Source organism: Hemiscyllium ocellatum, chromosome 23, assembly GCF_020745735.1.
Source record: "Hemiscyllium ocellatum isolate sHemOce1 chromosome 23, sHemOce1.pat.X.cur, whole genome shotgun sequence".
Taxonomy (NCBI): domain Eukaryota; kingdom Metazoa; phylum Chordata; class Chondrichthyes; order Orectolobiformes; family Hemiscylliidae; genus Hemiscyllium; species Hemiscyllium ocellatum.
Window position 1 is genome coordinate 16,136,175 of NC_083423.1, and position 24,946 is coordinate 16,161,120.

The window sequence follows — 24,946 nt, forward strand, 5'->3', positions numbered from 1 at the left end:
GTGCATTAGCCAAGGGAAATACAGGGATAGGGTCTGGGTAGGATACTCTTCAGAGGATGGGTGTGGACTTGTTGGGCCAAATGGCTGTGGGGATTCTATATACAAAAAATAATAATTCTCATCATTTCTTGATTCTTTTGGAAAAGTCTTATATTGTTTAGTCCTTTAATTAAGAATCTTTCTACCTCGGGAAACTTATTCTTTTTTTATTCACTTTATCAAAACACCTTTGCAAATTTTGAACACTATCTTCTCCTTTTGACATCAACAAAACAAATAGTAAATTATTGTTTCTCTTTCCTACTACAAAACATATTTTCCCTGCATAATTCAAACATGATTTATCACCACTTGCTATCTTTCCTTGCACTGGTAGGATGTGCATCTGAATAAAATATCAAGGGCATTTTTAAAAATGTGACAGAGTAAATGCCTTCTAAGGTTGTTTTTTAATTATGTTGCTGACTTGTTAGAAAGGGACCTAAGGGGCTGTGCGTGTATGGAATGAGCTGCTAGAGGAAGTGGTGGAGGCTGGTACAATTACAACATTTAAAAGGCATCTGGGTGGGTACATGAATATGAAGGATTTGGAGGGATATGGGTCAAGTGCTGGCAAATGGAACTAGATTAGGTTGGGATATCTGGCCGGCATGGACGAGTTGGACTGAAGGGTCTGTTTCCGTGCTGTACATCTCTATGACTCTATGACATCTGAAGTGTGATGAACCCTTTGTAGATAAACATTTAGGTCTGAGTGCTGTTTTTGAGGGTAAGTCAAATGCTTTGCATTTTCTATGAAATGAACAGTGGGGAATGTTCGAATCAGCTTCTAAGTCAGATGAAATCAAGTCACAAAGTTTAATTTTTGTTAAGAAACTATTGTAAGGAGGTAGACTTTAACTGCCTTTGACCCTGAATTCTCAAATCTTCAGTGTTCTTTCAGTCTCCTATTTCTGGTGATAGAGAGTGTCAACGACTGCCATTGTTTTTAAGGATCTTGGTCAAGTCATCGGGATGTTACAGCAAATGTAGCTCTTATTTTGAGAAAACAATTCTATCTTTTTGATGGACAGAACTGCACATTACATATGTCATTTTAAAATATTAAGAACACAGAGAAAGATAAAACTATTTATGAAGCGACAGTTGGTCAAACGCCATCTGGAATATTTGCACAGTTCTGATCATCTAATTACTACTTTTGACAAGTTACAGATGAACCAAGATGAGGCAATTTAATTTATGAAGGAAGGTTAAGGAAATCAAATTTGAAAAAGGGAAGACTTTGACATTTCTGTCTAAGGATTTTCACGTAATGAAAGGCAGTGACAAATTTATCAAGACAAATTGTTCACATGGGGTCACAAATTGAGATTAAGAAAGGAACTTGGATCAAATTTGATTTACACAAAGAAAAAAACCTTGCATTTATATAGTGCCTTTCAACATCTTAAGATTGCTGAAAGCTCACAGAATGATGTGTAGCCATTGTTCTACTGTGGCAAATGTACAGCCAAATTTTGCACAACGAGGTTCCACAAACTGTATTGAAATAATCTGTTTATGATGTTCAGGTAATAGATTGATGGCATACATTATCAAGGGGAGTAGACAGTAAGGGCTGGATTCTGTCAACAGCACGCATTCCTGACGTTGTAAATGGAACTGTTCGTCAATTCCACTTTCTCTCCTTATTTGCTTCTTCCCACACAATCGTAATTAAAATTCTATGTGCCAGCAGTGTGTATGCAGAACATTTTTAATTTAACAATTGGGAAAGCTTTTCATTGATTAAAATAAACTCCTGTTAACTGATTACTGTGTCCACAGACAGCTTATTAAAGAGTTACCTGGTCGAGCAGGGAGACTTTGCATTTGTGGCCACAACTTTCCTGCCAATTTCATTGCAAGTAACATAAGACCCGATTGCACAAAGGTGACACTGCTATTTTTCAAAGGTAAATTTCACATATAGGTATTCACATGTATTCACATGAACTAAGATGAGGAAATTTATGAAGGAAGGTTAAGAAAATTGGTACTTCACCTTATTCCTTTGTGTATCATTGTTATTTGTTCAAAATGGCTTAGTCAGAGAACTAAATGTACTGGCATGCCTTGGTTGACATGTATTGATGGTTATATGAGAGTTGGACAATTCCTTTGTTGTGCACGAAACAATGTTGTGTTTTTGCATTAATTCTTTATTGAATGTTCAAATTAGTGTTGTACTTGTCACAATGGTGTTCAATCTCAGCTGGCCCTCCATTCTCTGCATTGTCAAAGAAATTGTCTGAGAACAATGTCAGCAGGAATCTCAGTAAGTCAAATGTTGTAGGTGAACTCAAACCTCTGTAAAGACTCTGCCAGCTAATAGTCCAAGGTGGACACACATTAGAACAGTACTGACACTGCCTTTTAAATTTATAAATTTATCATCATCTTGACTGACTGTGCCCACCACAGTATATACTTCTCACTTCAGTCCTTCATTTTTCCAACCCACCTGCATCCTCCAATCAATCCCTCTTCTCCATGCCCCATGTGATATTTTTCTAGATGTTCACTGCTGGCCACTTGTGATAATATGTATAGGTTAAAAATCACACAATGCCAGGTTATAGTCCAACAGGTTTAATTGGAAGCACACTAGCTTTCAGAGCAACGCTCCTTTATCAGGTGATAGTGGAGGGCTCAATCCTAACACACAGAATTTATAGCAAAAATTTACAGTGTGATGTATCTGAAATTATACATTGAAAAATTGATTGTCTGTTAAGCCTTTCATCTGTTAGAATACAGTGATAGTTTCACTTCTTTCATGTGTAAATCACAAAACATTTTTTTAAAAAGTTGCATTCTCGGGTTAGCTGTTAACAATGGTGATAGCTCGACAATATGTTGAAGGTGTTGGCCCCCTGTGTTCTCTGTCTATGCCATGATGTTTAGATTGATTCTAATCTAAAAAGTGAGATAATGGAGTTTTACATAAATTCATGCAGTTTTTGAGCAAAGTACAATGTAACCCTGCATATGTACAGGTTGTTTGAGATAGTTCACTGCCACCAATGCACCTTTGATGTTGCTCTGTCTTTGACCCATCTAGTGATTAGTGGTAGAGGAAACACCATACTATCTACTGTAGCAAGAAGACATATTGCACAATAGCGATAAGTACAACTATAATTGCTAAGACCTTAAGGAACTGGTATGAATGCATTGATTCCCACAAAAGCTAGAGTGGAAATCCTTGCCTCCATCCACAGACTTTTTCAAATTCAATAGAATAGGTGGATCTGATGTAATATGGAGATAAACTCCATCAGAATCATTACCTTGCACAATAACACCTCCAAGCACTTTTCCCCATATGTAGTCCATTACACAATTATGTAGATAACTGCATTACATTTACTGCTACCTCATCTCACCCCAGATCTCCGACATCACAAGTGCAGTGTTTCACACTTTTCTCAGAACACATTCTTTCGACTTGGGAGAATAGTAGGTCTCTTCCTTGAGAACTATTGATCCTGACCAGTTGGTCATTTCGCAGTTGAATGATCATTTCCCTCTCAGATGTTGTTCACTGAGGTCTTGGAAGTGCCAAATTAAATCTACTTGTTGCCCCTTGATTGGTTGAATGATAACTGTTTGCTTCTACATCATTTGGTTTCTAGGATAAAGTTATGTTTCTGTTCTCCTAAGGATATGCATGTGGGTTCAAAGTGAAGTTGATTGATTGCAAACAATACACACATTTTCAGTTCTCTTCTATGCATTATATTGCAATGTAACTTGTAGCATTCCAATGTTCATGACAGTTATTCCAGATACGCTACATAGTATTCTATCTGTGGAATGTAGCATTTGACTCTTTTGCCATGATAACTTGTCTGATAAGATAGTGACTTGTACCTTTATATTTAACTTATATTTATATTAACTTTATATTTATTGTTAACATAAACAACTTCTGTGAAGCCTGAGTTAATGAGATCACAAATTTCCCCTTCGATTTCATTGGTTATCTGTTTGAAAGGAAAATGGAATTTAAAAGTACGGAATTGTAAATAGGGCATTGGTGAGAACATGATCTGAGTATTATCAGATGAAGGTGTCATCGCAGCAGTAATGTTATTGGGTTACTAATCAACCCCAGGAAAATGTTCTTATGATACAGGTTTGAGTCCTACCATGGCAGATTGTGAAATTTTAACTCAATCAAATCTGTAAGTAAGAGCATACCTAATGGTACCCATGCAAAATGCCATCTGGTTCACTATTGTCCTTCAGGGAAATCTGTCATACTGGGTCTGGTCTACATTTGACTGGATCACCATAACTTTTAACCACCTTCTCAAATGGCCTAGAGAGTCAAGCAATTCAAGGGAAACAAATGCTGGCTACATTCCATACAAGGACATATTTTTAAAATTATGCAACATTTTGGGCTCAGGTCTTCTGATTGGAAGTTAGTCATTGCTGCATTGCATCCTGCAACCATGAGCTACAGGCCCCTTTGGAAGTTCTGATGCACTGACTACCTAGGAATTGTCTGGAAGATTAAACTTCCAATCGATGTTTGGAATACTCTGAAAACTTTAATTAGATTCACATACTGTGTAGGGTTCATCTCACCTTCCCACAAGAAATATGCAGGAAACACTTGTGGGATGAAAAGCAACTTTAAGATCTGTTAATTATAAACCAACAACCTCAAATCGCACCCCCCAACCCCGCCCCCCCCACCCCACCACCACCAACAACCTGATGTGACCTCACCCTTCTGACCTGCAAACTTCTCTGACATGATGTAGAACTCACCGTGATCTGACTATCCCATGACAGACATCCTGTCCGAACTCCCACTGCCCCAAAGTCTCCATCAAAAACCCCAAACTCAATCTCCCCATGGAGCTTTATGACAGGGTAGGAAACAAGGAGCAGAATGACAATCTGATTGTGATTGTCATTCCTCAGAAGATTCAATGCTTGCTCTCCATTTTTAAAAAGGACATCATTGCATTTCAAATGGTTCAGGGAAGGCTCACTCAACTGATTCCTGAGATGGTGGACTGATTCAAGCAATGATTAGAGTGGTGCTGGAAAAGCACAGCTGGTCAGGCAGCATCCGAGGAGCAGGAAGATTGTGGTGCTGTGAGGCAGCAGTGCTAACCACTGAGCCACTGTGCTGCCCCATGGTTGAAGAGCTTCATGGTAGAGGAGGTGATCTAGGGGTTGCAGTGAGAGAGAGACTCACTGAGATCTTTGTAGAGAGAGGAGGAGAACTTCTTCAAGGTAGGCAGCCTTGCAAGAGGATTTGCAGTAAGGTTAAAATCAACTATGCGAAAGTGAGGACTGCAGATGCTGGGGCTCAGAATCAAGATTAAAGTGGTGCTGGAAAAGCAAAGCAGGTCAGACAGCATCTAAGGAGTAGGATCAACAGGATTTTGGGAGAAAGGTAGATGATCTTATTGAAACACATAAGATCCTGAAGGCACTTGACAGGATGGATGCGCAAAGGTTGCTTCTGTTATGGGAGAGAATAGAACTTGAACATAGTTTTAAAAATAAAGGGAATCCCATTTAAGACGTTAAGAGATTAAGAAGAATTTGTTTTCTCTCAGAATTGGAAATCTCTTCCGAGAGGCTGCTGAAGACAAAGTTTTTGAAAACGTCTTTATATGGGTTTGTAACAAGTGAGTCAAAGGGTACGGGGCTAGGTAAGAAAATGTTACTTTTAAATCTGCAAATGGCAGGGCTGGCTCAAGGGGCCGAAGAGCCCCTCATGCTCTTAATTCATATGTTTGTTTTCTTTTATTGAGTGGACTTTTGTAGTTGCTAAAAAAAAATCTTTCCCTAATGGGCGGCACAGTGGCTAGCACTGCTGCCTCACAGCGCCAGGGACTCTGGTTCGATTCCCACCTTGGGCAACTGTCTGTGTGGAGTTTGCACGTTCTCCCCGTGTCTGCGTGGGTTTCTTCCGGGTACTCCGGTTTCCTCCCACAATCCAAAAGATGTGCATGTCAGGTGAATTGGCCATGCTAAATTGCCACTTCAGGGGTAAATATTGGGTAGAGGAATGGGTCTGGGTGGGGACTTGTTCGGCTGAAGGGCCTGTTTCCACACTGTAGGGAATCTAATCTAATATGAAGTAATTTATCTCCAACAATGAATTCAATCGCTTTTTAGTTTTACTGGAGTTATTGTTATAATTTTGGTTTTCTGTGCCGTTGAATGGGGCTCTGTGATATTCTGCCTTCAATCATTATTTGTTGTTCTTGCATGAATATTGATGACCTCTTGAGAGGATGTTTTGGGTCACAGATTCCTTAACAGCTGCTATCAATTGTTCCAACCATCAGAGGCAGCTGGGATAATTCAAGTATGATAAGACAAGACAGAACCTCGAATTGTGTTCTATCTGTGGCATTTCATCAAGCAGCTCGGTGCAGCTCTAAGAAAACTCATCCAACTGAGTCAAGGCAACTTGAAGTGACTGGTAGTCCCCAGACGCCAATTCACAGCCTTCTGGTTGATAGTCAAATACTCATCTGAATCACACTACTTCAACATGCTGAATTTACTTCCATTACTGGTTGGATGCATTGCTTGTTCCCAGTAACCTGACAGTGGGGATTATTGTGATGTAGCCCTGAAGGAGAATGTCGTGGAGACAGATTGGCACCTATGCTGAACCACAGGAGTAATGTTTGTGAAATACAAGTGTCAGGCATTGACCAACTTGAGAGAATTTAACATTTCCCCTAGACATTCAACTGTAACTATCATTGCTGAATCCTCCTCTTTGCTGGGGCTTTCATTATACAGAAACTGAACTGGATCCACAACATAAATATTGTGATTACAAAAGCAGCTCAGAGACCAAGTATTTTATGCTGGATAATTCACCTCCTGTCTCCCCAAATTCTGCCCACCATCCACAAGTTACAAGTCAGGAGTATGATGGTTGAGTGAAGTTCCAACAACATTCAAGCTCAACACCATCTATTACAAAGCAACCTGCTTGATTGGCACCCCATTCACCACCTTCAATATTAACTTCCTCTATCACTGATGCACTTTGGTAGCAGTGTGCACCATGCTCAAAATCCAACTGAGCCGTTCACCGAGCATCCTTCAACAGCGTCCTCCAAACCCACAATCTTCAAGGCCAAAGGCATTAGACATGTGGGAACAGCACCTCACAAATTCTTCTTCAAGCGATATACCTGCCTTGGAACAATATTACAATTTCCTCTCTGCCACTGGGTCAAAATCCTGGAACTCTCTTTCTGACAACCCTACACCTCAAGGACTACAATGGTATAAGAAGGTGGCTTCCAACCATCTTCTGACAGACAATTTGCAATGGGCAATAAATCCTGGCCTAACAACAACCTCATCCTCTGAAAATTAATGGAAAAAAAACCTGTCGCCTGTCTGGTCTTTAAGCAAAAATAAATTGTCGGCAATAAACGCACTTAATGGGTATCACTAGCCATTTCCATTGGCTATGAAAAGTTCAAGACTAATAGCTCTTATTAAATACTCATGACTTGAATTTAAAAGGAAATAAAGTTATAAATGCAAAACCAGATGGAGTCCCTTTAAGTACCCTTGCACAAAATTAAGATCTATCCCATTAAATGCAATTCTAGTTATTCTGACTTTAGAAGTATTGGGGAAGATTCACAATAAAGGCAAAAGGGTAATTACAGGATTAAGAATACACACATTACTATAAAAATCACAGAGGGCAGAATTTTATTGGGATCTCAGTAATGTGAACAATTGTGACATGTGTGACAGAACTTGGTGATAGCTTTAGACTAAAGGTCTGAATGAAAGAGTTTATGAAATTTGATGAGTCTTCAATTCATTGCACACCTTTGACCTGAGTGGATTTGAGGCATTTTACAAACTTCTGTCTGAAAGCAGTAATAAATATCAGATATCCATCCATCTTAAAAATGAAATCTTTGGGTGACTGGAAGAAATTCTCACATTTTCATACCTTAATTGCTTTTAATTAATATTGACAAAGTAAATATGACAGAAATAATGAGGAGCTCTGGGATGTAATTTGCATTGCACAAGTGGGCTTGGTTAATGAGCCAGGTGCCATAAGGATCAGTACTGGATGTTCAAACATTTGTAATCTATAATAATGGAGGTACTGAGAGTAACATATCCAATTTGGCTGACAGCACTAACCTGTTGTGACAGTAAGCTGCAAGGGGGGCACAAAGAGGCTCCTAAAAAAACTCCAGAGGCTGATGTCCAGTCACCAAATCACCCTTTACTTACCCGTGGAGAGTCCTTGACACTGATCCAGGTCTCCCAGAGCCAGTTGTCAGAATGAACAGAACCTTTGACACTCCTGTTCATATCTGTCAGCCAGGGCTCTCAGATTGGACTAGATTAGCAGCCCCAGGGAACTCATTCTGTGAGGTCCACCTGGTGGCCTTGTTACAATCGGTACAGCTTCAAAGAGATATGAACTGAAGCAATGGCAATTGGGGGGGGGGGGGGGGGGGGGGGGGGGGGTGGGAGGGGGAGGTGCAAATGGAATGTAACATGGAGAAAGGCAAATTGCAACTCCTTTTCACTTCAATCATGTGCCCTATTCTGAAATGTAAAGGTCCAGAATCACAGACAGCCATAGTGACAACTGCTGTCAAATGGTAATCAAATAAGATGAATGTAGTTTACTGTGCTGATGTTAGGGAGCATAAGATGGGTAGGGTGCAAGGGTGTCAGTAAATAGTGTTCCAGCTGGGGAGAAAAGGGTGCCCGGTTAATAGGGTGTCAGGTGGATAAGGTGCCAGCTAAGTAGAATAATAGCTGAGGAGGGGTATGGTATCAGGTGCAGGGTATCAGATGAGTAGGTAGTAGGGTGCCAGATAAGTAGTGGACCAGCTGGTTAGGGAATATGATGCAAAGTGGATAGGTTGTCAAGTGGGAAAGGATGAGGTGCAAAGTAAGTAGCTTGGCAGTGTAAATGATGTAGTGTTTAACGTAGTCAGGATGGGAAGAAAGGGTGGTCTGAGAGATTTGAGTCCAGTGACAGGTAGGGAAAATTCAGTCAGGTCGGGTTGAGTCGGGTGGGGGTGTCAGACAATGGAGTCCAAGTTGGATCTGGTGGCAGTCAGGGAGGTGAGAGGATGAGAGGGGTGGTGAGTTGTGTGTTGGGTTGGGCTCACCCACACCGGTTCCAGCCTAGTCTATCCAATCAGGTTCAGTGAAGTGGGTCTGTGGGGGTGTTGTTGATTCAGGATTTGGGGTTTGCAAGTGGTTTGGTAATAGTGTAGTTGGGGATGTGTGAGAAAAAAAATATGCGGTCAGTTTATAGTTACTGAGGAGTTAAGCTGTATTTAATAGTCTGAGTTTTCCTATTTTATAGGAGGTTGGGGACAGCTGGTTTGCACAACAGAGTGATGCCAACAACATGGTTTCAATTCCTACACCAGCTGAGGTTACCATGAAGGTCCTGCTTTCTCAAATTTTTTTCCTTACCTGAGGCAGAGTGACCCTTGGCTAAATCACCATGGGTCATCTCTCCTTAAACAGAGAGCAGCCCTATGGTCTGGTCAGACTTTACTTAATTAAAAGATACCACCATGCCCTGTTGTAAGTGTTCCTTTAGCCCAGGAAGATATGGATCTGTAGACAGGGGATAAATTTTACAATTTGTACATATAGTAACCAGATTTAGTATATCCATAGTATTAAACAATAAGGACAGACAGACTATAGTTGGCAAAGTCATTGAAAAGGGGGTCAGCACAGGCTTTGGGTCACCAACAAAATTCTCAACAGATAATGGAAGTGAACTTGCGAATGACAGATTTCTGCATATGTGAGAACTTAACGATTAAAATGATGCATACAGCTGCAGAATGTTTGTTGAGCAATAGCTTGTGCAAAATAAACCACATGTAATAGTCTTGAAATATTGCATAAAATACTGGATCATCTGAATGATAGGTTTAAAATGGCACTGACATGGATAATATATGCAAAGAAATTCCTTACAGACAATTGAGGTACATCCAATATAGAGTCATAGAGTCATAGAGATGTACAGCATGGAAACAGACCCTTCGGTCCAACCCGTCCATGCCGACCAGATATCCCAACCCAATCTAGTCCCACCTGCCAGCACCTGGCCCATATCCTTCCAAACCCTTCCTATTCATATACCCATCCAAATGCCTTTTAAATGTTGCAATTGTACCAGCCTCCACCACTTCCTCTGGCAGCTCATTCCATACACGTATCACCCTCTGCGTGAAAAAGTTGCCCTTTAGGTCTCTTTTATATCTTTCCCCTCTCACCCTAAACCTATGCCCTCTAGTTCCCCGACCCCAGGGAAAAGACTGATTAGATTAGATTACTTACAGTGTGGAAACAGGCCCTTCGGCCCAACAAGTCCACACCGACCCGCCGAAGCGCAACCCACCCATACCCCTTACCTAACACTACGGGCAATTTAGCATGGCCAATTCACCTGACCTGCACATCTTTGGAACTTGGGAGGAAACCGGAGCACCCGGAGGAAACCCACGCAGACACGGGGAGAACGTGCAAACTCCACACAGTCAGTCACCTGAGGCGGGAATTGAACCCAGGTCCCTGGCACTGTCAGGCAGCAGTGCTAACCACTGTGCCACCGTGCCGCCCACGGTGACTTTGTCTATTTATCCTATCCATGCCCCTCATAATTTTGTAAACCTCTATAAGGTCACCCCTCAGCCTCCAATGCTCCAGGGAAAACAGCCCCAGACTGTTCAGACTCTTCCTGTAGCTCAGATCCTCCAACCCTGGCAACATCCTTGTAAATCTTTTCTGAACCCCTTCAAGTTTCACAACATCTTTCCGATAGGAAGGAGACCAGAATTACATGCAATATTCCAACAGTGGCCTAACCAATGTCCTGTACAGCCGCAACATGACCTCCCAATTCCTGTACTCAATACTCTGACCAATAAAGGAAAGCACACCAAACGCTTTCTTCACTATCCTATCTACCTGTGACTCCACTTTCAAGGAGCTATAAGCCCGCACTCCAAGGTCTCTTTGTTCAGCAACACTCCCTAGGACCTTACCATTATGGTCAGATACAAGATTGCTTTCAATAGTGCACAATGATCCTCCAGCATGAGAAAGATCATAATCAGATATTTTTTCCATCCATCTAATGCCTTACAAGTCAGTAGAAAAGTGTTTTTAAAAATTAGGAAAGTGTTGAAAAATTGCATCAGATGATCTGGGGAAAGTTTTAGATCTGGTGATGTGGTTTACTTTAAGAAAGATGGACATGGAATGGAAAGAGCCAGGAGAAATTATTGGATGTGATGGGAAAACATTCAAATACATACAGGAATCAGACAAGTAAGGCATTTTCCTTATGGGTGGTGAGGTTGAGTGGTGAGGTTGAGTCATGTATTTTCGAACTCTGAGAATGTAAGAGTAGGTGTTAATGATGAAGCACCACATACTTTACATATCCATGTGTTCTGCGATTTGGAACCAGAATAATAGGATTTTAAAGCTCAGGAAATATACACTGATGCTACAAGTCCAAGATGAAGTAGCAGAAATGAGGACCATAGATTTGTGGCAGGAGAACTAGTAAACATAGTTCCAAATTGAGTACTGATTCGGGAGATACATTTAGGGAGAAAATATTATTTAAAGTTTAGAGGGTTTTTAGCAGATATCTGGAGTGGTCCAGAAAGATCTCAACATGAGTAGGTAAGCTGCAGTTGAACAAGGTGAGAGGGTAGCTTAGGTAATGGAGAGGTTTCTCAAACAGTGGATAAAAATAGATGACCCCATGCTCAGGGGGTGTTTGTAGCTAATAGAAGAATGGAAGATATGATGACAAAAGATGCTAAACTAAGAATTTTAGAGCCAGAAGGAATTTGGATTATGTTAGCAACTGATGATGAGGCCAACCTGCTTTATCATGTAAGGGATAAAAGTCTTACCAGATGGGATTATAGTGAAGGCTAAGTTAGCAGCTGGCAGCTTCAAGCAATGTTTTGGGGAGTGAGACAATTGGTTGGATTATTCTATGGCTGTAAAGGTAATTTTGAAGATCATTTCAACCATTTTAGCAGCTTTCAATTAGGATAACCTGTTGAGAGGAAAGTGTTCTTACAGTCCCCAAAGGAGTAGGGGCTCTGGAAATTGCAGAAATGTGTTTATGAGTTAAATGATGCTACTCAAGTGTGGTATTTTTCAGTAAGGATAGTTCTGTTAACATTACGATCTTCACAACTGAAGGCAAGCCTGGCAATATTCTATTGGTTTTATAATGGAACACATTTAGGTATCTTTATGATGCTTGTTGATGATTTGTTATGGGAAGAGCACCAATGACTTTGAAAAGAGACTTTCAATCAAATTGGGAAGGAGTTCAAACTTGGCCGTCAAGCCTCTGGAGTTTTCAAATATGTGGGTTTGGAAATTAAGCAGAGTGAATCAAATGTAATTCTACATCAGGAGCTTTATTTGGAAAATTGCAATTACTTATACTAGGTCGACAGAAAGATAGGAGTGCTACCAAGAATGAGAAGGAATACTTGAGGAATCTCTTCAGACAAATTAACTGATTTGTTACACAGACCAGATCAGATGCAGAGTATAATGTGCTGGAACTTAAGTGTTGTCTTGAAAAATCCAAAGGTGGACATCTTGAGTGTGAATAAATCTTCTCTTAAAACTGGAAACAGAGAAGCATATGCGGACGTTCTCATCTTTAAGTGATCCCAATAATATAACATAAATAAATTTTAATGATGCCTCACATGCAAAACTTGGTGATGGATTTTCCACTTCAGGAGTATTTCTGATATTTGTTGTGGGAGAAAATAGGAAAATTGTCCCTTGGCAGATGAGGCAAAGAAAATAGGAATTGTAATGAAATTAGCTGCTAAAATTCTGGCTCTCATTGATGCTATTAACACAAAGTTGTATTTCTCTAAGATTGTGGAGGAAATATGATGTGTAACAAGACTAATATCAATCATAGATTATCAATCTATGTGGTGTAATTCATATTCTACAGTGAAAAATGCTGAGTCAAAGGCATAGCCAATTTAAAGCAGACCGTGAAGAAAACGGTGTGTAAACCTTAAATGAATATATGCTATTCTTCAACAAACATTCACTGAGCATGTTTCTACAGAACATGTTCAAAGATGTCCTGCTATTAACAATGGGAAATCTCAAATAGTGCCTTTTTTAAATTAAAAAATGCATCTACATACCCTTGCCTAAGTATAATTGTTTTCTTCTCCAAAAGAATGTTACAAAGGTTAACGTTCTGCTTCTGAAGTTGAACCAGGGATTCTTGTTGGAAGGTTGTTGAGACCTTGTAAAGGATGCAGAGATTCACTAGAATGATAACAAGCTTGGTGAATTTCAATTACCTGGAGACACTAGGGCAATTGAGATTGTACTTCTTGGAACAAAAACAGTTACGTGGAGATTTAATTCACCAGCGCAAACTCATTAAGTACTTTGATAGAATTAGAATTTATGCCAAAGGACATAGACATAGTTATTAGACACAACTAAGATATGGTTCCTTTTACACAGTTGTTTTGATCTGGAATAACTTCCTCAATGCCAAAAAGACAGCATTGTCTGTTTTCATTTCTGATTTCCAGCATCTGCAGTATTATACTTTTATTTTCGGAGTAAATGTTACGACTAGCTTCTTCTCATGGATCGTAATTCACCTACAAAGATCTTTTGCCTCCCCTCAAGGATGCTATACGTAAGTGCGCATGTGCAGCAGCGGTGCTCTATGGGAGTTGTAGTTCGCGACGATCCATGAGCTTCGTGAGGCACTCTGGGTCCGGCCGTCTCCTAGCAACCGTCTTGACAACAAGATGGCGGCCGTCGAAGCGAGGGCTGAGAGTGGATAAACGCTGCTGTTTGCAAACCGGGAGAAGCGGGTTCACCTCGCCCTTTGTCGTTTGAGGTGATGGAGGTAGCGGCGACGATTAGCGAGGGCGATATGCTGCGCCAGGAGTCGGTGATGGAGGGAGAAGAGGAGGACATGCAAGAACAGGAGGACATGATGTGGCAGCTGCTGGAGGAGATGGTGCGGGAGTGCGCTGGCGAGGCTCTGGAGGAAGGTGTGCAGGAACTGGCCGGGGGGCTGCTGGACGAGCTGCTGGACGAGCTGCTGGACGAAGAGAGCGGGGAGGTGGTGGAAGAGTTCAACAGGGAGCTGCTGGACAGCGCCCTGAGCAGCAGCGACAGCAGCTACTTGGAGGAATGCGAGAGCCCAGCGCAGGAGGTGGTGGAGGTTTGTAGCCAATATAAGTGGAATAAAGCCACCTCCGAAAGGGATTTTAGTCAGTTCAACAAGAGTTGCAATCAGGCGAAAGTATGGACTGCAGATGCTGGAGATCAGAGTCAAGATTAGAGTGGTGCTGGAAAAGCACAGCTGGTCAGGAGCATCTGAGGAGCAAGAAAATCGACATTTCGAGTAAAAGCCCCAGAATGAGGAAGAGTTGGAATCAGGCCATTCTAACTGCATCTAGAATCTCCATACAGAGAATCACCCCAGTAATCTCACTCAAAAGCTTGAATACAAGCATTTGGGCTGGACAGACTAGATGCAGGGTTTTCCTTGGTTGGTGAGTTAAGAACCAGGGGAGCATATTTGAGAATATGGGGTAGACCATTTAGAGCTGAGATAGTGAAAGATTTCCTCACTCAAATGATAGCAAACCTCTCAAATTCTCTCCCACGGAAGATTGTGTAGGCCAACTTGCTGAATATATTAAAGAAAGCGGTACATTTTAAAGGTACCAAGGTGCATGGACCTGTTCAATGATTACCTTAGGATGTTCATTGTGGAGGATTCAGTGATGGTTAGACTATCTCTTTTTGGAGATGGTAATTATCTGGCATTTGTGTGATACAAATGTTATTTGTCACTTATCGGCTCAAGTCTAGATGTTGTTCAGGTCTTGCCAGATGTGGACATTGGCTGCTTCAGTATCTGGACAGTTGCAGTTGACGCTGAATGTTGTGCAACTACCAACCAAATCTTCAGTTATGACCTTATGATGGAAGGATGATCATTGCTGAAGCTGCTAAAGATGATTCGGCCTAGGACACTATCCTGAGGAACTGAGCTTTTGTGCTGCAGTAGTAGCATCCTTGCCTCTGAGCCAGGAGACCCAGGTTTAAGTCCTCCCTGCTTCAGAAATGTGTAATAATATCTCTGAACATGATTTGGAGATGCCGTTGTTGGACTGCGGTGTACAAAGTTAAAAATTACACAACACCTGGTTACAGTCCAACTGGTTTATTTGGAAGCATGAGCTTTCAGAGTGCTGCTCCTTCATCCGGCATTCACAGAACTGTCAGCAAGTTATTCCTTTGCAAGTCCTGCTTGATAGTACTGTTGATGACTTCTTCCATCACTTTAGTGATGATTGAGGGTCGACTGTTAGGGCATTAATTGGCCAGGTTGGATTTTTCATGCTTTGTCTGCATAGGACATAGGAAACTTTTCACATTTATCAGTCAATGTTATAGTTGTATTGAAATAGCTTATCTGGGGTGTGGCTACTTTTGGAGCAATTGTTTTCAGTATGGTTACTGGAATGTTCTCACGGTCCATAGCCTTTGTAGTATCAGATGTCTTCAGCCTTTTTTTTGGTATCAAGTAAAGTGAATCAAATGGATTGAAGATTGGCATCAGTTATGCCAGAGACCTCAGGAGGAGGCTGAGTTGAGTCATCTACTCGCACTTCCGACTTAAGTTTGTTGCAAATACTTCAATTTTGTCTACTTTTATCAGAACCAAGCCCACTTCATTGCAGTAAGTCATTCCAGTGGAAATTCTATCATGTCATTAGAATTGGGAACCAACAGTGTATTTAATGGAAATCAAATCACAGGAAATGAAATAAGCACAGTGGCTCAATGGTTAGCGCTGCTGCCTTACAGTTTGATTCCACCCTCGGGCATCTGTGTGGGGTTTACAAATTTTCCCCATGTCTGTATGGGTTTCCTCTGAATGCATCAGTTTCCTCCAGAAGTCCAAGGATGTACAGGTCATGTGGATTGGCCAAACTAAATTGTAAAATGAGAGGTACAGGGGTGAGTGTGGGTGGGATACTCTTCGGAAGGTGGATGTAGACTCAGTGAGCCAAGTGGCCCGCTTCCACGTTGAAGGGATTCTATATTATCTGTTCGAATTGAATTATGGATTTGAGCTATGTTATGGCTTGGTGATAGTAATTCAAACTCTGAGCTGAGCAAGTCTGCTATATTCCAAGGTACCTTAAAATGACTAAGCAACTGATTTTGTAAATTAAAAGATCTTAGAGGGATAGATCTGACCCTCAGGCTGCCGATAAGTCAGTTTCCCAGCATGTTGTATAAGCTGAACATGCACCTGAGGTTAAAAGCAAAACTTAATAAGCCATTTCCACTGAACTAACAAGATCAGGAGAATAATAGAAGTGAAATTTTTGACTACAAGCTTAGTTAGCAATGGGCTCAGTTCCTCTATGCTGGTAAGATAGTTCATACACACTTGTCATTTCCTAATTCTCATGTCTTGCTGGTCAATGCTAAATACTTTGGGCTGTGGGAAGTATGTTGTCTGCCCCAGATGACCTGAAACTATTTTAGCAAATTTCACAATAGCTTATTATAAGGGGTGTAGGTTTGCTCGCTGAGCTGTAGATTTGATATCCAGACATTTCATTGCGTGGCTAGGTAACATCATCAGTGGCGACCTCCAAGTGAAGCGAAGCTGTTGTCTCCTGCTTTCTATTTATATCTTTCTTCTGGATGGGGTTCCTGGGGTTTGTGGTGATGTCATTTCCTTTTCGTTTTCTGAGGGGTTGATAGATGGCATCTAGATCTATGTGCTTGTTTACGGCGTTGTGGTTAGAGTGCCAGGCCTCTAGGAATTCTCTGGCATGTCTTTGCTTAGCCTGTCCCAGGATAGATGTGTTGTCCCAGTTGAAATGGTGTTTTCTTTCATCCATGTGTAGGGCTATGAGGGAGGGGTGGTCGTGGCTTTTTGTGGCTAGCTGGTGTTGTTCGTCTGTGCTGCAGTGTGTGGAGGCTCGTTGGAGTAGTGTTCTGATACAGCTTCATTTGTGTGTGTTGGGATGGTTGCTGGTGTAGTTGAGTATTTGGCAGTGTTTGTCAGTTTTCTGTATACGCAGGTTTGTAATTCTCCCTTGTCCTTTCTTTCTGCTGTGACGTTCAGAAATGCGAATTTGTTGTCAGTTTCTTCCTCCTTGGTGAACTTTATGCCTGTGAGGGTGTTGTTGATGATGTTAAATGTCTCTTCTATCTTGTTTGGTTTTGTGATGACAAAGGTGTCATCTATGTAGCAAACCCAGATTTTTGGCTTGATGATTGGTAGGGCTGTTTGTTCTAGACTTTGCATTACCGCTTCTGCTATGAATCCTGATAGCGGAGATCCCATGGGTGTACCGTTGGTTTGTTTGTAGACAATGTTGTTGAAAGTGAAGTGGGTGGTGATAATGCACAGGTCCATTAGCTTCATGATGTTTTCGTTGGTAATGTAATTGATGGTGGTTGGGGTGTGTGTGATGGTCTGTTCTAAAAGTGTGGTAAGTGTTTCCTTTGCCAGGTTGATGTTGATGGAGGTGAACAGTGCTGTTACGTCTTCCTCTATTTTGGTGTTTTTGATGATTTTTCGGAATTCCTGGGTGGAGTGGATGGAGTGCTGTGACTCTTCTACTAGGTACTTCAGTCTCGCATGTAGTTCTTTGGCCAGTCTGTAAGTTGGTGTTCCTGGTAATGAGACTATGAGTCTGAGGGGGGCTCCTGGTTTATGGACTTTTGGTAGTCCGTAGAATTGTGGGGTGTTGGTCCTGTCGGGTTTCATTTTCTGGAATTCCGTCTTGTTTAATTGTCCGGAGTTGTGTAATTTTCTTAGGAGATATGTAATTTTGTTTCCTAATTGTGGGATCAGGTCTAGCGCCACCTTTTGGTAGGTGTTGGTGTCTGCGAGTAGTGCATTGGCTTTCTCTATGTAATCCCTACTGTTCAGGATGAATGTGAGCCGACCTTTGTCTGCAGGTAATATAACGATGTTTTTGTCTTTTTTGAGGTTTTCTAGGCTTTCTTTTCTTCGTGTGTTCAGTTTGTTTCCTTTCCTTTTTTGGCTCAGAGTAAGTGCAACTGTCTGTTTGATAGTTTGTTGTGTTTCTTCCGTGAGATTGTTGTCCTTCAATGTGGTTTCTAATACCGCTAGGAAATCCTTCTTGTCAGCGTCTCGGTAATTGAAATTTAATCCTTTGATTAGTACCGCTTCTTCTGTGTCTGATAGGGTCCGGTCTGATAAGTTCTTTATCCATGCCCCTGTGTTATCGGTTGTCTTTTTTTGTGAGTTTGTCAAGTTTTTTTCTTCAGGTCCCGATTTTTCTTTATCTGTGTTTGTCATTGTTTGGTTTTTATGGCGCATTCTACCGCGTTTGCCCATTCTTGATAAACAAGCACATAGATCTAGATGCATCTATCAACCCCTCAGAAAACAAACAGGAAATGACATCACCACAAACCCCAGGAATCCCATCCAGGAGAAAGATAAAAATAGAAAGCAGGAACCAACAGCTTCGCTTCACTTGGAGGTCGCCACTGATGATGTTACCTAGCCAGGTAATGAAATGTCTGGATATCAAACCTACAGCTCAGCCTGAACCTCAACCTGAGCTACAAACCTTCACAACCTTGTGAAAGCTTATTATAAGTGTGCTTATGTGTTGAGATGGATTCCTTAATCTTTTGTTATGGTATTCTATGCCTGACACCTAGAATATTTTTCTCTTTACTGTCTTACATTTACCATATCACCATCACTGCACAGCTGAGATCACTACTGACTGGTGCATTTATTTGTGAATTGCTACAATAAATGCCTTTATTTGGTGCACATCAAGGAAACATTTGAAATTTGCAAAAAGTGTCTTGTTTTGCAGGAAGAATTTGATGGTGTATTAACAGAAGATATACTAGCAAAAGGTCTATCAAACCTGAGACATTCAGCAACTGGATTAGAACAGACCTATGTCCATCTCTCCGTTCCAGTAAGTCAGCACAAAATGCTACTGAAAATGCTATTGGCTGATGGTATCCAAATATAAATTTGAACTGTTGGTGAACTGAATATATATTAAGTTATAAGCAACCACTTCTCATGGGATTATGATAACATGATAAAATGCTTTGCATGCCTACATTGCAAATGTCTGGTTAGATTAATAACCTGGCTTGTTTCAATAGATTAATAACCACTTTTTAGGGCACAGGAATGTTTAGATCTGTTTTCATCAATTCATCTCAGCCATAGAACAGATCCAGAAATTTCTGGTATTGAATTCTCACGTGAGCCATAAAAAAGTGAGTACATCCACTCACTCACTTCAAACCCCTACAAGGTTCCATCTGAAATCCCTGCTGGCCATGCCCTACATGCAGGATCCCTTCTTTAGTCGTGTGAATCTTTTAAAAGTACTGCTTGATGGAAGAGCTTGCAATTTTCTTCATCATCATGCATTGCATTCACAGTATGCATTCACCTTGCATTAAAGGTCACCAAGACACTCACTTGTCAGGAATTGCATTCTTAATAGCAAAAGTATTCCATAATGATAGAGGAGATTTGCTCTTGCAGGCTCTGCAAACTCAGTTTCAAAGGAGACAGTCACAGAAGTGTCCCATCTGCTTTGAGCCAAGTCCAGTCATAAGAATAGCATCTACCATCAAGATGAGCATGGCACACAACCTTTATACATTTGATATCTTCCAACTCAGAGCTTTTATATATTTGTCAAATTGCTGTGCATAGATTTCTTAAATAGGAAACTACAGCATTGTCCAGAGGTGAAAACACTTTAATTTCTTTCCCACAGAACTATGAGTGCAATTATGACATTTCCTAATTTCCTAATTCGTTGCTTTTGTGAGATTTTATCAGAAGCTCCTTCCAACTGGGATAATGATAGATTGTGACATCAGTCATGTAGTGCTAATCTGTAATGGTACTCCTCCGAATGTACAAACAGAACGAAACAGCAAGTAGATAGTTTTGACCTTCTATTTTTGAAGAGTGGGAGATTTAAATGCTTCAACTATTCCAATTGGTTTTACAGTTTCATTGAGTTTATTCACATTTGATGCACATTCATGTCTATGTTTAACAATCCTAAAGGACATTTGACATTGCCCAAAGTTGTCTTGGGTTATAACTAGAAAGGGTATCTTACGTTTTCAAAAGGGTTACCTTCCTCTCCAAAGAATTCGAGTAAGTTTATATACACTCCTATTGGGTCTAATATGTAAAGCATCTTGGAAGGAGGCAGTGATGTAGTGGTAATGTCACTAGCCTAGTAATCCAGAATCCTAGGCTAATGTTCATGGGTTCTTGGGACATGGAATTGAATCTCACCATAGCAGATCATGAAATTTGAATTCAATAAAAAATTTGGAGTTAGTAAACAACAAATGGCCATCAAGTAACCACTGTCAAATGTTGTGAAAATCCATTTGGTTCACTAATATCTTTTAGGGAAGTAAATCTATGATCCTTACTTGGCCTGGCCCATATGTGACATCCAACTTACAGCAATATGGTCAGCTTTTAACTGCTGTCTGAGCAATAATTGCAGGTCTAGCTAGTGACTCCCATGTCCCAACACATTAAAAAAAAGGATATTCCCATACATCAGATTAGTCTGAAATTAGCTGTGGTTTTATATGTGGAGTTGTCACCATGAAACGTACATATCCAATGTGTGACCGACTGTGAAACCAGTTGGGAGCCACGTTCAGGAAGGGGCTTTTGAATTTGGCACAACAGTGCAATTTTGGCTAAGCCTTAGACCCTCTCCATGTGCATATAAAATCAGATCTAAGCGTGCAATGGAGGCAACTAAATTTGAAGAATTCAAGAAGTAATCAGAAAAGGAAGATCTGCAGCTCTGCAGGGAGAAGGTAGGGAAATGACTCTAGGTGAACTGTTTGTTTTAGATAGCCAGTACAAGCAAAACGGAACTAATAGCTTCCTTCTATGCTGTATTCATTCGGTAGTTCCAGTGTTAATGTTCTACTGTATTATTTTTCATAACAAGAAAAGCAATCCAAACAAATACCAAATAGGTTGAAAACACTTTGATCAAGCATGAGTAAAACTAGTGTATTTTCGCCCAATGTTTCCCATCTGTACTGGTCTATTCCATTTTCTGGAAAAGCAAAGCAGGTCAGGTAGCATCCAAGGAGCAGGATAATCGATGTTTTGGGCATATGGCCTTCATCAGGGCTGATGAAGGGCTTATGCCCAAAACGTCAATTTGCTCGCTCCTGACCTGCTGCCTGACCAGCACCACACTCTCGACTGAAGATCAGTCCTCACTTTCTCTATTCCATTTTCTAACTATTCACATCCTTGGCCAATGACCTTTTGAATACAATTCATTAACCGAAGAAGTAAATGTGCTGTTTGATAAAACAGGTTTATAAAAACAGGAGTGGAACAAGTTAGGTTCAGGTGATCCTGTACTCCTTTATCTTAAGTCCAAAGTATACCTGACAACTGATTTAATAACATCTGGTACTGATGCAAATTTTGTGTTGTGGTTTGACATAAACATGTGTGTGACTGATCTCATAATCTGAGTGATGGAGGTATGCCAAGCCAAACCTAAAAACCTGGGGTAAATGTTAGAATTACCCTGATAAAGCTTATGAGGGTTAGGTTTCAGATAAAATTTCTCTATAAGATATGAATGTATTATTATTTCACATTATCCAGTGTTTGTGCAATTAAATCCTTTTTTGTTTTTCAGAATTGCAAACTATGTGACATCTCTATTCTTTACGATTACATGCACCTCCAGAAGTTGGAACTCCCCTACAATAAAATAACAGGTATAAATATTTGGATCATTTCACTGGAAGGTTTTTACAATGGATTTAAAGAACTTTGCAGGAATATAGTAAAGTTATTAATCCTCACTAACCTAACACTGTAGCCTAGATTTACTTTGAACCTAAGTGGTCAGTTGGCCTCCAACTTTTCAATCCTCCCACTTCCTCCAAACTAAAGGAGTTGCCATGGGCACCCGCATGGGCCCCAGCTATGCCTGCCTCTTCGTAGGATATGTGGAACAGTCCATCTTCCGCAACTACACTGGCACCACCCCCCACCTTTTCCTCCGCTACATCGATGACTGTATCGGCGCTGCCTCGTGCTCCCACGAGGAGGTTGAACAGTTCATCAACTTTACTAACACCTTCCATCCCGACCTGAAATTCACCTGGACTGTCTCAGACTCCTCCCTCCCCTTCCTAGACCTTTCCATTTCTATCTCGGGCGACCGACTCAACACAGACATCTATTATAAACCGACTGACTCCCACAGCTACCTGGACTACACCTCCTCCCACCCTGCCCCCTGTAAAAACGCCATCCCATATTCCCAATTCCTTCGTCTCCGCCGCATCTGCTCCCAGGAGGACCAATTCCAACACCGCACAACCCAGATGGCCTCCTTCTTCAAGGACCGCAGATTCCCCCCAGACGTGATCGACGATGCCCTCCACCGCATCTCCTCCACTTCCCGCTCCTCCGCCCTTGAGCCCCGCTCCTCCAACCGCCACCAAGACAGAACCCCACTGGTTCTCACCTACCACCCCACCAACCTGCGCATACAACGTATTATCCGCCGCCATTTCCGCCACCTCCAAACGGACCCCACCACCAAGGATATATTTCCCTCCCCTCCCCTATCAGCGTTCCGCAAGGACCACTCCCTTCGTGACTCCCTTGTCAGATCCACACCCCCCACCAACCCAACCTCCACCCCCGGCACCTTCCCCTGCAACCGCAGGAAATGTAAAACTTGCGCCCACACCTCCACACTCACTTCCCTCCAAGGCCCCAAGGGATCCTTCCATATCCGCCACAAGTTCACCTGTACCTCCACACACATCATCTATTGCATCCGCTGCACCCGATGTGGCCTCCTCTATATTGGTGAGACAGGCCGCTTACTTGCGGAACGCTTCAGAGAACACCTCTGGGCCGCCCGAACCAACCAACCCAATCACCCCGTGGCTCAACACTTTAACTCCCCCTCCCACTCCACCGAGGACATGCAGGTCCTTGGACTCCTCCACCGGCAGAACACAACTACACGACGGCTGGAGGAGGAGCGCCTCATCTTCCGCCTGGGAACCCTCCAACCACAAGGTATGAATTCAGATTTCTCCAGCTTCCTCATTTCCCCTCCCCCCACCTTGTCTCAGTCGGTTCCCTCAACTCAGCACCGCCCTCCTAACCTGCAATCCTCTTCCTGACCTCTCCGCCCCCACCCCACTCCGGCCTATCACCCTCACCTTGACCTCCTTCCACCTATCCCACCTCCATCGCCCCTCCCCCTAGTCCCTCCTCCCTACCTTTTATCTCAGCCGGCTTGGCTCTCTCTCTCTTATTCCTGATGAAGGGCTTATGCTCGAAACGTCGAATTCTCTATTCCTGAGATGCTGCCTGGCCTGCTGTGCTTTGACCAGCAACACATTTGCAGCTGTGATCTCCAGCATCTGCAGACCTCATTTTTTACTCCAACAATAAAGCAGTATCAGTTCCAATAATATTCTTGGAGGGCTTCTGACATGTGGTTATGACTCAATATTATCAGGGCTGGAATATCTGACCATGATAAGCTGCTACCGCGCATTGAGAGCTGGGTATTGTTTATCAGTGGATCACAGAGTAGCCATTGAAGAATAGGTAGTGAAGTGGTGGAAACAAGGCACAATTTGTTCAACACTAGAGGCTAAAATGTTGGTTAGATAGAATCCTAGCATTCCTGTCAGTGTTGTATTCCAACTCTTATCACAGAACTCCCACCCAACTAATTACTTGATCCTAATATACACATCCAGTACTCACTCAGTTATCCCTTAATTTTAAACATATAACCATCACCTTTTCCCTAGTTCCATTTGGTCTCAGGCAACCATGCAAGACCCTGTTATACTGTAACAAAGATGATCTTGGAGAAAAGAGGGGTCGCCAGGATGAATGTCCTCATACGTCTCCATGGACATCCACTGAAGTGCCCAATTCAGCAAATAGAAAATAGGCTTGTTATTCATGACTTTGAATGATGCAAAACACTTTGCTGCTAATGAAGTATTTTTGAAACGTAGTCATTGCTGTAATGTCAGAAATCCAGCAGTCAATTTGTTCATAACAAGCTCCCATGAATAGTAATGTGACAATGACTTTTAAAAAAATAATGTTGATTGAGCGACAAATATTGACAGGAGTCTCTCTATACACTACATTCTGAAGATTGTCCTTGGTGTAATTGGCTTGTTTATGCTACTTTGGAGGGCAAAGATTCAAGCATGTTAGTATGGAACTGGAGTCATGAATAGGCTAGACTGCTAAGAATGACAAGTTTTGATTCAATTGATTAGATCATAAGACCATACGTAACAGGAACAGGAGTAAGCTGTCAGGCCCCTCGAACCTTATCTGCTATTCAGTAGAATCACAGCTGAACCAACATTTATCATCTCCACTTTCCCATAACACTTGACTCCCTGGCTAATCAAGATTCTATCAATTTCAGCATTAAATACACCCAAAGATTCTGCCCCCACAGCTGTCTGTGGTAAGGAGTTCCAAAGACTCTCAATTCTCTGAGAGAAGAAATTCCTCATCTCAGTCTTAAATTGGAGCCCCTTAATTCTGAGACTGTGCTCTCTGGTCTTGGAGTGTCCCATGAGAAGAAACACCCTCTCAGCATTTACCCTGTCAAGCCCCTTAAGAATCCTATGTTTCAAAGAGATCACCTCTCATTCTCAAGTCATTAGAGTCCTAACCTGTTTAATCTTTACTCTTAAG

General features: G+C 41.6%; 1 protein-coding gene across 1 annotated transcript in view; it reads left to right on the top strand.

Annotated features, from left to right (window-relative positions):
• The first annotated feature begins 14,097 nt into the window (after positions 1-14,097).
• The window catches only part of lrguk (leucine-rich repeats and guanylate kinase domain containing), a 128,434-nt gene continuing 117,585 nt past the window's right edge, over positions 14,098-24,946 (top strand). Inside the window, exons 1-3 of the mRNA XM_060842526.1 lie at positions 14,098-14,332; positions 19,011-19,118; positions 21,876-21,957. Coding sequence (XP_060698509.1) covers positions 14,099-14,332; positions 19,011-19,118; positions 21,876-21,957 — 424 coding nt within the window. The 5' untranslated portion in view covers position 14,098. The remainder of the gene's footprint in view (positions 14,333-19,010; positions 19,119-21,875; positions 21,958-24,946) is intronic.